At 42.3% G+C, this 13,451-nt stretch overlaps 2 protein-coding genes and 1 long non-coding RNA gene across 4 annotated transcripts in view; 1 reads left to right on the plus strand and 2 right to left on the minus strand.

Annotated features, from left to right (window-relative positions):
• LOC116036424 (bromodomain-containing protein DDB_G0280777-like) overlaps positions 1-13,451 on the minus strand; it is a 1,700,590-nt gene that overhangs the window by 883,220 nt on the left and 803,919 nt on the right. The window lies entirely within an intron of this gene.
• On the minus strand, positions 1,215-9,447 carry LOC116065171. Of its 2 annotated transcripts, none has more exons than XM_031320597.2 (5): positions 9,093-9,447; positions 5,117-5,455; positions 4,640-4,842; positions 4,143-4,252; positions 1,215-1,446 (listed from the first exon to the last, which is right to left on the minus strand). In XM_031320597.2, exons 1-5 carry the CDS (start codon positions 9,312-9,314, stop codon positions 1,283-1,285), a joined length of 1,038 nt encoding a protein of 345 aa, XP_031176457.1. In that variant the 5' UTR covers positions 9,315-9,447; the 3' UTR covers positions 1,215-1,282. The 2 variants fall into 2 exon arrangements, with proteins under 2 accessions (XP_031176457.1, XP_031176456.1); XM_031320596.2 differs by having other exon boundaries at positions 1,215-1,444; positions 4,138-4,252.
• Positions 11,493-11,806, plus strand: LOC118496574. Its single transcript, XR_004899165.1, has 2 exons — positions 11,493-11,618; positions 11,699-11,806. It is a non-coding gene; the product is annotated as an uncharacterized LOC118496574 (long non-coding RNA).

Consider the following 13,451-nt stretch of genomic DNA (forward strand, 5'->3'; position numbering starts at 1 on the left):
GAACCCACATATGTGTTTGTAGAACTTAAACTGCTGTATTACTAAACTGCTTGACTTTAAACTATCGTCTCAGATTGATCTTTGAGTTCTGGTATTAATCTTCTCATCAACGGACTCGCGGGAATTAGTGTAAACAGAGTAATTGGAGTCAGATCTTTTCTGGCCTTTGTGGGCCTTCCACTTCTTCACAACAATTCCCTACAGCACACTCCTCCTTCAGAGAGCAGATGAAGAAGTCATTGGACCAGGATTGTGCTGAAGCAAAGGGCCAAAGGATCCTGGCCCCAACCAACCAATGGGAAGAGGCAACACCCTGGAGTAGAATAGAATAGCAACTGTCTGTAGGAAGTCTGGGCTATTTGGCGGAGCTTTCAGAGCGAAGCAAAGTGACCCTGTAATGGCAAAAATTACATTTAAGCATGATTCTTAATATTCTTGTTTCTCTCACAATGCTGGAAGGGAGTTTATCTCATTCCCACATGTAGACTGCGTACACGAAGTCTGGAGACGAATGCGTACAGCCTTTGTTTAGACTGATAAAGGTACAAGGTCACAGTACACTATCTCTATGTGCAGATTCAGCTCTCCCATGCCAGTGGAGATGTAACAAGGGAGTGAAAGTTGTACAGGGGGGGGGAGAGGAAAAATGGCTCCAAGATGTCTCCTGTGTGTGAGATTGTTTGACTGTGTATCAGATTGCCTGTGAGAAATGCAGAGTCATGTTAAGCCAAGTGCGTGTGTGCTGTCACTCTGAAGATGTATTTAACCTCAGTGTTTCTGTTCACTCATTGAAGAGACTTTTCCACATGGGGCTGCTGTGCCTTTTGTGAAATTGTGTTCCTCCTATATTTGCAAATATATTTAATAAAATACAAAAACCTAACTTGGTTTAGTCTCCGACTGTCCTTATTTTGTTTCACCTTCTTATTTTAAAACATCTATACCTGCTGCATCGAAAAACTTCCACTACAACCCGCATCGATGTCTGTCATGTAATCCTTTTGCTTTATTACTTATAATAAATAGAGATCAAATGAGAGAAGCTGTTGGGGCTTTTGCAACTTCCTCTCAATTAACGAACATGAAACTGCTGAGTGTAACTGTGACCCAGTAATGTTATTTAGGGTTTACCAAAGTAAAGCAGGATGTCAGGTCTTAACGACTGATGGACGCCGCACAGACAGGAAGAACCCAAAAACAGACTCAGAGGCAGGAAGATTCAGGGAAGACACTTTAATAGTGAAAAACTATCAGATGGTGACACTGTTGACACTTAATTTAGCTATTCATCTTTCTCCAGTGGGGAGGGATGGTCAGGCCACAATTTATTAACAAGCTTTTCAGCTGTTTGGAAGTCTTCAAATATGACACCAGGTAGTGCAGGATATCCTTCACTGCAGAACTTGAGGTTGTCTCTCAGTCGGCCGGTATCAAAGTTCAGCACCTAAAACAGAAAAACAAGAGGAGAAGATGAGGAGCAGAACAAGTGCAGAGTCTCTGAATGAAAGGGTTAAACAGGGGGTGAGGGTTGTTAGCAGCCATGCTAAATTAAAGGACAATTCCGGCGCAAAATGAACCTAGGGGTCAGTGGCGCAACTACTCAGTGTCAGAGGGGTATGCAGCAACAATTTTGGCAACAAAAATGGGCTTTAAATAATAAAGGTTTATCTTTCAAAGTATATCAGCGATGTTAACAGTCGCCTGGTTGCCCTGGGCAACCAAATTGTGACAATTGGCAACCTAATCATCACCCCTGGTTGATGTGATTTGAGTGGTGAGTGGCTTTCCCTCTGTGTCTGCACTATTTCCCCCCAAAAAGGACACAGTGAATAGGTTGGTCAACAGAACTTCAAACCAGACTGGACATTTAGTTTAGTGTGGTCTAATAGAACTCCTACCTGATGTCATCACTGGTCTCATCTCTACCTGATGTCATCACTGGTCTCATCTCTACCTGATGTCATCACTGGTCTCATCTCTACCTGATGTCATCAATGATCTCATCTCTACCTGATGTCATCAATGATCTCATCTCTACGTGATGTCATCACTGGTCTCATCTCTACCTGATGTCATCACTGGTCTCATCTCTACCTGATGTCATCACTGGTCTCATCTCTACCTGATGTCATCAATGATCTCATCTCTACCTGATGTCATCAATGATCTCATCTCTACGTGATGTCATCACTGGTCTCATCTCTACCTGATGTCATCACTGGTCTCATCTCTACCTGATGTCATCAATGATCTCATCTCTACGTGATGTCATCACTGGTCTCATCTCTACCTGATGTCATCACTGATCTCATCTCTACGTGATGTCATCACTGGTCTCATCTATACCTGATGACATCACTGATCTCATCTCTACCTGATGTCATCACTGGTCTCGTCTCTACCTGATGTCATCACTGGTCTCGTCTCTACCTGATGTCATCACTGGTCTCATCTCTACCTGATGTCATCAATGATCTCATCTCTACGTGATGTCATCACTGGTCTCATCTCTACCTGATGTCATCACTGATCTCATCTCTACGTGATGTCATCACTGGTCTCATCTATACCTGATGACATCACTGATCTCATCTCTACCTGATGTCATCACTGGTCTCGTCTCTACCTGATGTCATCACTGGTCTCATCTCTACCTGATGTCATCACTGGTCTCATCTCTACCTGATGTCATCACTGGTCTCATCTCTACCTGATGTCATCACTGGTCTCATCTCTACCTGATGTCATCAATGATCTCATCTCTACGTGATGTCATCACTGGTCTCATCTCTACGTGATGTCATCACTGGTCTCATTTATACCTGATGACATCACTGGTCTCATCTCTACCTGATGTCATCACTGGTCTCATGTCTGTCTCATTCACTCCTTGCCTGTGTTCTTCTCCACCAAGACATATTGTCAAACAAACATTATGTAATAGATTTTTCATTAGTTTTTCCATATCAATAATATTAAGAAATTAATCTGTTGGTATCAAGTGGCCCCCCCTACACTTCCACCTAATGTTAGACCTACCTGCTGAGTTCCCCTGTCTTTCCTGTCCTGATCCATTTTCCATTCATCCATCCATTCCATTTATTCCATCCATTTATTTATTTTTCTTCTTGTCATTTATTGTGTATGCTGCCTTATATTTACCAGTTGTTATTTGTCCTTAATAAAATTGAGATATGTCCTGCATGGGATTGGTACCATATGGTTTAACCAAAATCTAAATGTAGCTATCAGCAACATTGGTTTGCATTAAGTTAGCAAACACTAGCCAGTCTGTTAACATGGATATTTGAAAGCCTCCAAGTTTGGTAGCAAATCTATGCATGATTCCATGGTAAACCAGAGTTATTGCATTAGTTATGTTTTCCAGATTCTTGTCGTTTATTACTATAGCTATTTACCAGTTTTCAGCTCTGCAACCTTGGTTTTGCATATTCTAAGCTATCTGTAAGGAAATTATTTAGAAACGCACAACAGCAGCCACATATAGAAAATACCAAACAAATAATTACTTTTTTATTTATTTATTTTTTTTTATTTATTTTTTACCATTGCTTTGGCAACCCACATGGTACTGCGCCCCTATGCGCCGCATATAGAGCATACCCACTTTTTGCGCCACTGCCAAAACCTACTAAACTAATTACCTTATGAAGCTAGTTGTTGGGGCACGGCTAAAGTAAAAATAAATCTCTATTTCTACACCACTAACAAGTAGTAGTGGTATAAAATAGCAATTTCTCTTTACTTTACCCTACTGAACCCAAACCTCCATCTTTTTATCATCTTAACTCAGTTCTGGTGTCTAAACCTAACCAAACTGGGACCGTTTCACAACGTTAACCACGTGTTGAAAACAGCCACCGTTGCCTTCTCTGGTTTAGATATGAGGACGGAGAACACTGCTGTGGGTCAGATTAGAGGGCGGGGGGGCAAAACCAACGATATCCTTGGAGGGTTTGGAGGACCGGTTGGGAATACAATACTGAAGTTTTCACTTAACAGCAACACTACAGAGATGTGGTTCACCTGAGCAAAAGTTGCTGAAATAAAAAACAAAGTGACGGCTGAAAAAAGGGACTGTCTGTAGAAAGTAAGAAGAACGAGCAGTGAAGGTACCTGTTTATCCTCCACATGCAGGGCGATAGAGATATAATCCCAAACATAGAACTGCACATCGTAACCAAACAGCTCCTTCACTTCCATCTGATCAGGTCCCTCGATCAACTCATATCTGACAAATAACAGAGACAAAGATAACGTTGAACCCTTTCACTCATTACTATTACTAAAGATATGGCAACTACAGAGAGACAACTGGAAACTACAAGTTCCAGGTCAGTTCAGTGTCTGTAATAACAGCAGGATAGATGAGTGTCTGTGGTTAGTTCAGTGTCTGTAATAACAGCAGGATAGATGAGTGTCTGTGGTTAGTTCAGTGTCTGTAATAACAGCAGGACAGATGAGTGTCTGTGGTTAGTTCAGTGTCTGTAATAACAGCAGGACAGATGAGTGTCTGTGGTCAGTTCAGTGTCTGTAATAACAGCAGGACAGATGAGTGTCTGTGGTCAGTTCAGTGTCTGTAATAACAGCAGGACAGATGAGTGTCTGTGGTTCTTACCCGTGTGTCTCACTCATGGCCTCAGGCCTCCAGATGAAGCAGCCGTCTCTGTAAGTGCAGACAGCGTCTGGGTTGTCAGTCAGCAGAGGATAGTCAGAGAACTGCTCCTGATCTGGACTGTGGACCAGCACAACGTAATTCACTGTCTTTTTGTACAGGATGGTCTTAAACACCCGCATGACGGGCGGAGAGCCGGAGCAAAACTGGAGACAACAGAAGAGGAATTACTGTACAGTACAGGAACATCCATTCATCAAAGTCCCTGTAATGTTCTGAAACCCCTCTTCTCTGTATGGTGAAGGAGGTAAGAGCTGTTTTTGACAGTTAACTGTCTGTTTAAAGTAATAATAATTGTTCATAAATAATGGATTTTTAAGACTGATATCAAGAACGACCTGACGTCTATCACTCTTTTGATTGTTTTTACTTCTGCCAACACAACATACAAACTGACAGAGCTTTACTCTAACCCTGTACCTGTTCTCTGTAGACCTCCAGCAGGTCCTTCAGGGGGAAGGTGAAGCGGTATGAGCCCAGCCTGGAGCTCTTCAGGAAGGCTGCAGAGGTGGTGAACTTCTCCAGGAATCCCTGCTGCTTCTGGTCTGGGAGGGGTTTCTCCCCCTCCTCCATCTGGTCTGGGAGGGGTTTCTCCTGCTGCTCCTCCATCTGGTCTGGGAGGGGTTTCTCCTGCTGCTCCACATGTTTTGGGTAGGTTTTCTCCAGGAGTCTCCTCTCAGCTGACTTTATCTCATCAGGTCCCACAGACAGACTCCACCACAGCAGACCCAACCCAGAGGACGGGTCCTGGAAGGGGGCCTGAGAGATATGGAACAAAATGTCATATCACGACATTGTTTGTTTTTCCAACTATTTTTATTTAATTTTCAGAACAAATGACATACGTCATACAGGCAGTGGTGACCGCATGTCATTTCCCCCCAAATTCCCCTACCCACCCAACCCAGATCAGGTCCAAACCAGACGGGGACAGCAACACAGACCCACATACACAGACAGATACACACCAGCAAGGCCGCACAACATCCAAAAGACAAAAAATAAACAGATAAACAAATACATAAACAACCTAGAAACTGTGAATGCTGTATGTTGAAAGGCTGACGCTACACTGGATTGCTGACGAGATTTTTGTAAGAAGAAGGTGAAGTAGTGAGAATACTTGAAAAAGTGGGAATGGGTTTAATTAGCATGAATGTCTTTGAAAAGTTGAATAATACCTAGAATCTTTGAATAATGTGGATATAATTATTTAATAAGACGAGGCTCTGGCACACCTTTGATAGTCCTGCTTCTAGCTCAAAAACCCTATCTCATATTGCTTAATGTTCAATACTGTGTGAGAGATAAACACACACACACAAACATACACACACACACACACACAGACAGAGATATTCACAGACACACACACACAGACAGAGATACAAAAACACACACAAACACACACACACACACACAGACGCACGCATGCACAGACAGACAGAGATACACACACATGCACACACAATCGCACAACCACACGCACACAACCACACAAACACACACACAGTTGGTGGACATGGCTTCACTTGGAAGCTCACTGTGCCTCATGTGAAAGCCAGAGTGCCTCCCTAAGCACATTGTTAGAAAGGGCACAATATTCCCTACATTTTGACCTAAAAGTAATGTATGAAGAGTTAAAACTGTGGATGGTATAGCAAGGTAAACAGCAGGTTTCCACTCTGTCAGTTGGGCCCTGCCCTCTGAGTCCAAGCATTCCATCCCATTCCATTCACACCAATGTAAAAATGGCAGAAAGGCATTTTTTCTAAGCCTCAAAGAAGACTGAATATTTTAAAAAGTACTAATGAGATTTGAAAGTTGAATACCAGCCCTGAATGTGTGAAAGATGTGGAACGTTTTAAAGTTTGAATGGAGTTTCTCTGTGAATGTATGAATGAGTAGCTAGCAGTTGAAAATATATGAAAATGTATGAAAATGTGTCAACTTGGAACATTCTGTCCATAAGCTTTAATCAGTCCCTCCAGAAAAACGTGATTATGTGATCGCATAATTCAATGCATAATCAGCCAAAGTCTGCATATTTATGCGGAGGCCACAAAAGCGGCCATTTTCCCCTGTTGCCATGGGAACGTTATGAAGTGACGTAATTACGCGACGTGAACATCATCGAAAAGCAGGGTGTTGGGGGCGGGGGGGAATCACTTTTTTTTCTCTTTTTCATCAAACCGCAGTTTTTGCAAGTTTCCGCAATTTCATCGCATAAAATTGCATAAATATCCCACATATTCCATCGCATTTGTTTAAGCAAACGTGCTGCATAATCAAGGATTTTTGCCCGCAACAATCACAAAAAAACTCTGCATTTTTCTGGAAGTTGAATATCTTGGAAATTATGAATGTTATGAATATTATAAATAAACGCAATCAATTCTGAATTGAGCTGAACATTTTGATGTTTGAATGTAGTTTCTATGTTGAAAAATGTGGAAGGAGTGAATGTGCAAAAAATTTGGCGGGAGAATAAGAATGAATAAAAATGTAGAAAAAAGCCTTCAGCATTCACACCAATTAAGAGAAATGCAGGAAGATAGAGAGGAGGGGGGGTGGGGGTGCAGCTGACATCGAGTGGAGCAGTCTAGGAGGAACTCAGTCCTCCAAGTCGGTTGTAACACCCCCAGTGAATACTCTGACTAAGTGGTTAAAGGCAAATAATAGAACAGCTACGACTGTTTGGTAAGTTCAGAAAATGACCTCACTTTACTGTAAAACAGCCTTTAAAACCAGGAAGAGACAACATTTAAGACGTATCACCAGTGTTGGGCAAGTTACTTCCAAAATGTAATATATTATAGATTACTAGTTACTGTCATTTGAGAGTAATTAGTTATATTACAATATTACTGTCTCTGAATTGTAATGCGTTACACTACTTTTGCATTACTTTTGAGTTACTTTCACCAAAATAACAGGGGAAGTTTGATTTGGCAGCTAGCTTGTGAATTTCACCACCGGATCAATAAAGTCTCGTCTTTATCCACTTTAATACATCGTAGATTATTCATATTTTGTATAATTAATATAAATATGCAAAGTAACTAAAGCTATACAAAATAGATAAGTAAAACATATAATAGGCAAGTAGGAGAAAATGAAAATAGTACGGCATTGTTGTAAAATGTTTGTTTATAGCACTTCAATAAGAAATTCATGTTGTTTAATTTAAAACACTCTAAAGGAAATGTTCAATTATAGTGTGATTAAAACTCACTATTTACATTATTTACAGTACTTGATTTACAGCTGATTTGTGAAAAGGTACACAACCTTATTTAACAGTAATATAGTTTTACTGGGAACCGTCACAGGAAGTGCTTTTATTTTGAAGTAGGCTACACGGACGTTGTCTGTTGTGTAGCCTCTTGCTAGCTTACTGAGATGCAACATGTCCGTCAGGTTCAAGTTGTTCACTTTCTTGTTTGTAAAACTGCAACATATTGAACAGTAAATGGTCACAGTAAAAGACGAGCGTTTTTGGTCGTCATTCGAAGCCATTCCACTACAGGCAGAGTTACTCTCCACGGCTGATAAAATGTAATGATATTACTTGTAGCAAGCCTCAACATTAATTCCCGACATGTTTAAATCTGTCAGCCGCTGACGTACCGTCACCTGTTGGGACATACATGCTGTCCGTACCGTCACCTGTTGAGACATACATGCTGTCCGTACCGTCACCTGTTGAGACATACATGCTGTCCGTACCGTCACCTGTTGGGACATACATGCTGTCCGTACCGTCACCTGTTGAGACATACATGCTGTCCGTACCGTCACCTGTTGAGACATACATGCTGTCCGTACCGTCACCTGTTGGGACATACATGCTGTCCGTACCGTCACCTGTTGGGACATACATGCTGTCCGTACCGTCACCTGTTGGGACATACATGCTGTCCGTACCGTCTCTGGTTCTGGTTCTGACCACAGGAACAGAAACAGGACAGCTCACTTCAACGCAGCGTAATAACTCCTGAAAATAATATCCATCTCGCAAATGTATCTGTCTCTGCAGTCATCTCAACCATCGAATACAGCGACAGGAAAATAATACGGCTTTTTTTTTTTCCTGTGAAGAAATGTGTCGCGGTGTTGGTGAATTCTTAAATAAACCAATGCACCACTAAATGTTGCGTTAAAATGCGTTGTAACTCGCGTTACTGAGATTGTAACGAGTATAATATTACCAAAATTTAATTAGTAATGCGTTATATTACTGCGTTACAGCAAAAAGGAATACATTACTGTAATTGCGTTACTTTTGTAACGCGTTACTCCCAACACTGCGTATCACGATATGCAAAATCTAAGACATTATCTAGTCTTATATATCACAGTATTGATATAATGTTGATATTTAGACCAGTCCTACCTTGAAGCCGTTATCCTCACTGATGCCACCCAATCCCTTTCCGTCTGTGTCGTGTCTCACATGAGATACGACAAACTCTGGGTGAGGGTATTCTGGGATGTTGTCTTTGAAGAGATATTGGTTTCCCAAACCTCGAGCTTTCTCTTTTAAATCATTCAGCCTTAAGTGCCGACTTTTAAAAAAACTTTCTTCATAGCCTCTCCTGTTTTTTCCTGTCTCCATGTTTAGATGAGGAATGATGAGAGTCTGAGTCTGTATCTGTGGAGTGAAGAGATCTCGGTTCAGTGAATTCTTCAGCCGCCCTCTGAAGGAGGAACAATAGTTCCCCTGTAATCCCTCCCCTAGTTAGAGATGTATGACATACAGGATGGAGACTGCTTTTACTCAGGGCCTTGGTGTGAAAACAGCAGGATAGATGGGTATCTGTGGTTATTACTTGTGTGTCTCACTCATGTAGACACACACACACACACACACACACACACACACACACACACACTCCTACACACACACACACACACACACACACACACACACACACACACACACACATACACACACGCACGCACACACCCTCATGATATGGCCACATTCCTTTCTACTCTGAGAGTCCATTTCATCTTATTTATAAGACAAATGAAAATAAACGTAGATAAGAAGTATATGGCCTTTTTACAGCGTGAACAGAATCTGTTACATCTGACAAACACAAACACAGTCCCTCCATTCAGAGGGTTCCTGCCCTCAGGCAACCTTCAGACAACATTTAGTTACTCACTTTCTTGTGTGTAAAACTGCAACATATTGAACAGTAAATGGTCACAGTAAAAGACAAGCGTTTTTGGTCGTCATTCGAAGCCATTCCACTACAGGAATAGTTACTCTCCACGGCTGATAAAATGTAATGATATTACTTGTAGCAAGCCTCAACATTAATTCCCGACATGTTTATATCTGTCAGCAGCTCAGACACACTGCTGCCTGCGCTGACGTAGCCTACCGTCACCTGTTGTTGGGACACAGATGTCCGTACCGTCTCTGGTTCTGGCTCTGACCACGGGAACAGAAACAGGACAGCTGACTTCAACGCAGCGTAGTAACTCCTGAAAATAATGTCCATCTCGCAAATGTATCTGTCTCTGCAGTCATCTCAACCATCGAATACAGCGACAGGAAATTACTGAAATTTTTTTTTTCCTGTGAAGAAATGTTTTGTGTGTTGGTGAATTGTTAAAAAAACAAACCACCACTAAATGTTGCATTAAAATGCGTTGTAACTCGCGTTACTGAGATTGTAACGAGTATAATATTACCGAAATGTAATTAGTAATACGTTATATTACTGCGTTACAGCAAAAAGGAATACATTACTGTAATTACGTTACTTTTGTAACGCGTTACTCCCAACACTGATAGTTTGAGTACGGATCACGTTCTCACCACAAACTAACCGCTCCAGAGTTGGATTGAAAGCGTACCGAGACCTCCTCTTCAAGCAGGTCTCGGTACGCTTGTTTGGTCCCTTTTGGTGCTCACCTGAGTGCGAATGCCGCGTTGTCACCTGCCCTCACGAACCGCACCAGCGGGACAAACAAACTCTAGTGCGATTCAACCAAACTAAAGGTTGACGGTGTGAACACGCCCTCAGTCAGATATTTTTTTCTTAACCCTTGTGTTTACTTCCCGTCGACCATGCACCTGTTGTCTGTTTTGCCAGTTTATAACCCTTGTCAGAATCAGAAAAGCTTTATTGCCAAGTACGTTTTTTTAACACATACAAGGAATTTGTTTTGGTGTTTTTGGTGCATATCACACATTCTCTAAATACAATATAAACAATATAAGTACAGGTATAAACAATATAAGCATAAGTATATGTACACAGTATGTATTAAATTAAAACTAAAATAAAAATAGAAATAAAAAGAGCAGTACAGCAGAGAGAGAACAGTGGCATGTAGAGCCAGAGGAGTAGTTTGGAGAGAGTCAGGGTGGTTTCCGGGCCTTGTTGATATAGTGGCGGAGGGGAAAAACTGTTTATGTGGCGTGAGGTTCTGGTCCTGATGGACCTCAGCCTCCTGCCAGAGGGGAGTGACTCAAAGAGCTTGTGTCCGGGGTGGGAGGGGTCAGCCACAATCTTTCCAGCACGCTTCAGAGTCCTGGTGGCGTATAGGTCCTGGAGCGGCGGCAGATTGCAGCCAATCACCTTCTCAGCTGACTGAATGACACGCTGTAGCCTGCCCTTGTCAGAGGACAGGTCATGTCACGTCTTGAAGTTTATTTCCCTCCTAAAAAAACGGTAGTGTGGAGCAATCTGCACAGTTTCCCTTTTCCTGCTACAACGGGACTTCAGCGTGAGACTACAGCTACCATCTCTAACGCTATCACTGTGCAAGTGTTAGAAATAAATATAATCAGTCAAGCTGGCTGTGCTTTATGAGAATATAAATTATAGTTGAATAGTATTGTGTGTTTAGTGGAAAAGTACTGTGACAGCTTAGTCATGGAAAATGAGGAAAAGACACTGTTGCAGAATGCAGCACTGATGATGGTGGTCAGAGAGAAACAAGTGTGCAGCAACAAAGTTAATATCAGCTTGATATCAGTTTGACCATGAAGTTACTCCTCAATCTGTGACAGACAACAGCGCATTGTTCTCTCTGACCGCCAGCATAGTTAAAGTCTGCCTAGCAACTGATGAAGAGGGCGTGTGCCAGGACTAGTCTGTGCACCAACCAGGGGAGGCTAAGTTTAAACCACGGCACTCCTCCAACTTCTAATAAACTAATCAAAATGCTCTTAGAGACTGCTATATGAATTCATGTATAAGCCAGGAAATTCAGTCTGATGTGAGAAGCTTGCATGCCTGCTCATCTCAGACCCGTGTACACGTGTATATACTCTTATGATTTTACTTAAATAAATACTTGTTAAACTTTTAAATCCTCTCCTTGCCTACTTGGTGGATTTTAACACGCACACAAGCCACAGACATCATGTGGCCCGTTTCCATGTAGTTCCATAGTCACTGATACGGTCATAACCACCACAGTGCTCAATTACCTATTTTTGAGGGGGAATAAACTTTAAGTTTTCATAGCGAAGGCATGACCTGTCCTCTGGAGAACATAACCAGACCACCGCCGCTTCGTGGATTGTTGTCGGGATGATTATCACAGCCTGGCTGTACACACTCACCGGAGGGCAGCTAGCAGCTAACAGCTATCAGCTAGCAGGGCAAGCTAGCTACCAGCAGGATTGAGACAGGGACCAGGGTAGGTGAATTTAAACAATGTCTGAGTTGAAAATGCATCTTGTTGTCATGTAAGGGCCCTGTTCATGTGGCACAGGCATTTTAATTGCATTTTATGTCTGTTAAGAGGCACAAAGGCACTCTTTAGATCATGCCCCCACAACTGCCGTTTTAGCTAAGTGGGAGCTCATACACGTAGCTGCAGCTACTCCGTGTTGCCTGCACTGATTCGGTAGTGACAGTGGATAGACTGGAAAAGAGATGGGGGACGGCACTCAGCAAAGGACAGCAGGTCTGATTTGAACCCTCGCCGCTGCAGGACTCAGCCAACATGAGGTGAACGCTCTCACTGGGTGAGCTAGAGGCCGCCCCATCAGTTTATCTTTGATCCACACACAGACTGTTGGAAGCTCAGAGGAACACCGCGTTGGAAAGTTGAAGTACTTTGTAATCTGCCTGCTCCTCTGTCTGTCTGTCTGTCTGCTCCTGTCTGCCTGTCTGTCTGTCTGTCTGCTCCTCTGTCTGTCTGCTCCTGTCTGCCTGTCTGTCTGTCTGTCTGCTCCTCTGTCTGTCTGCTCCTGTCTGTCTGTCTGTCTGTCTGTCAAGTTTGGTTATTGTTTAACCATGCGAATGGATGGTAACAGCCTTCTGAGCCTACCAGTAGGCGTAGCAGGCCCCTTCTGACCCATATCTATGAGGCTGATAACCACTGATAACGCCCATTCAATCCAATGATAACATTCGAAGCGGGTGAAAGTTAAATGAATGGATGCGCATTGCAGCAGCGTCAGTCAGCGACGTAAAGTTGCCGTGGTAACGACATAATCTTCTTCTGAATCATTGTTTTTTAATAATACTGTTTTATATATACTATAAATATTACTATATGAAATAAAAAAAAGTTGTTACATTTTCTACACCTTACACACAGAAGTTTTAAAACTTGAAAAGTACCGCCCATTGCATGACGTTATTAAACCAGCGAATCCGTGTGTCCACCACGGGAAAAAATCCTCGTTGTTTACATTGGCATTGTTTTCCGTGGTGGACACACGTAATTTTCACACATTCCGTGCCTCCACCACGTAATGCGCTGTTAAGAGTTC

The sequence above is a fragment of the Sander lucioperca genome, chromosome 13 (assembly GCF_008315115.2).
Source record: "Sander lucioperca isolate FBNREF2018 chromosome 13, SLUC_FBN_1.2, whole genome shotgun sequence".
Taxonomy (NCBI): Eukaryota; Metazoa; Chordata; class Actinopteri; order Perciformes; family Percidae; genus Sander; species Sander lucioperca.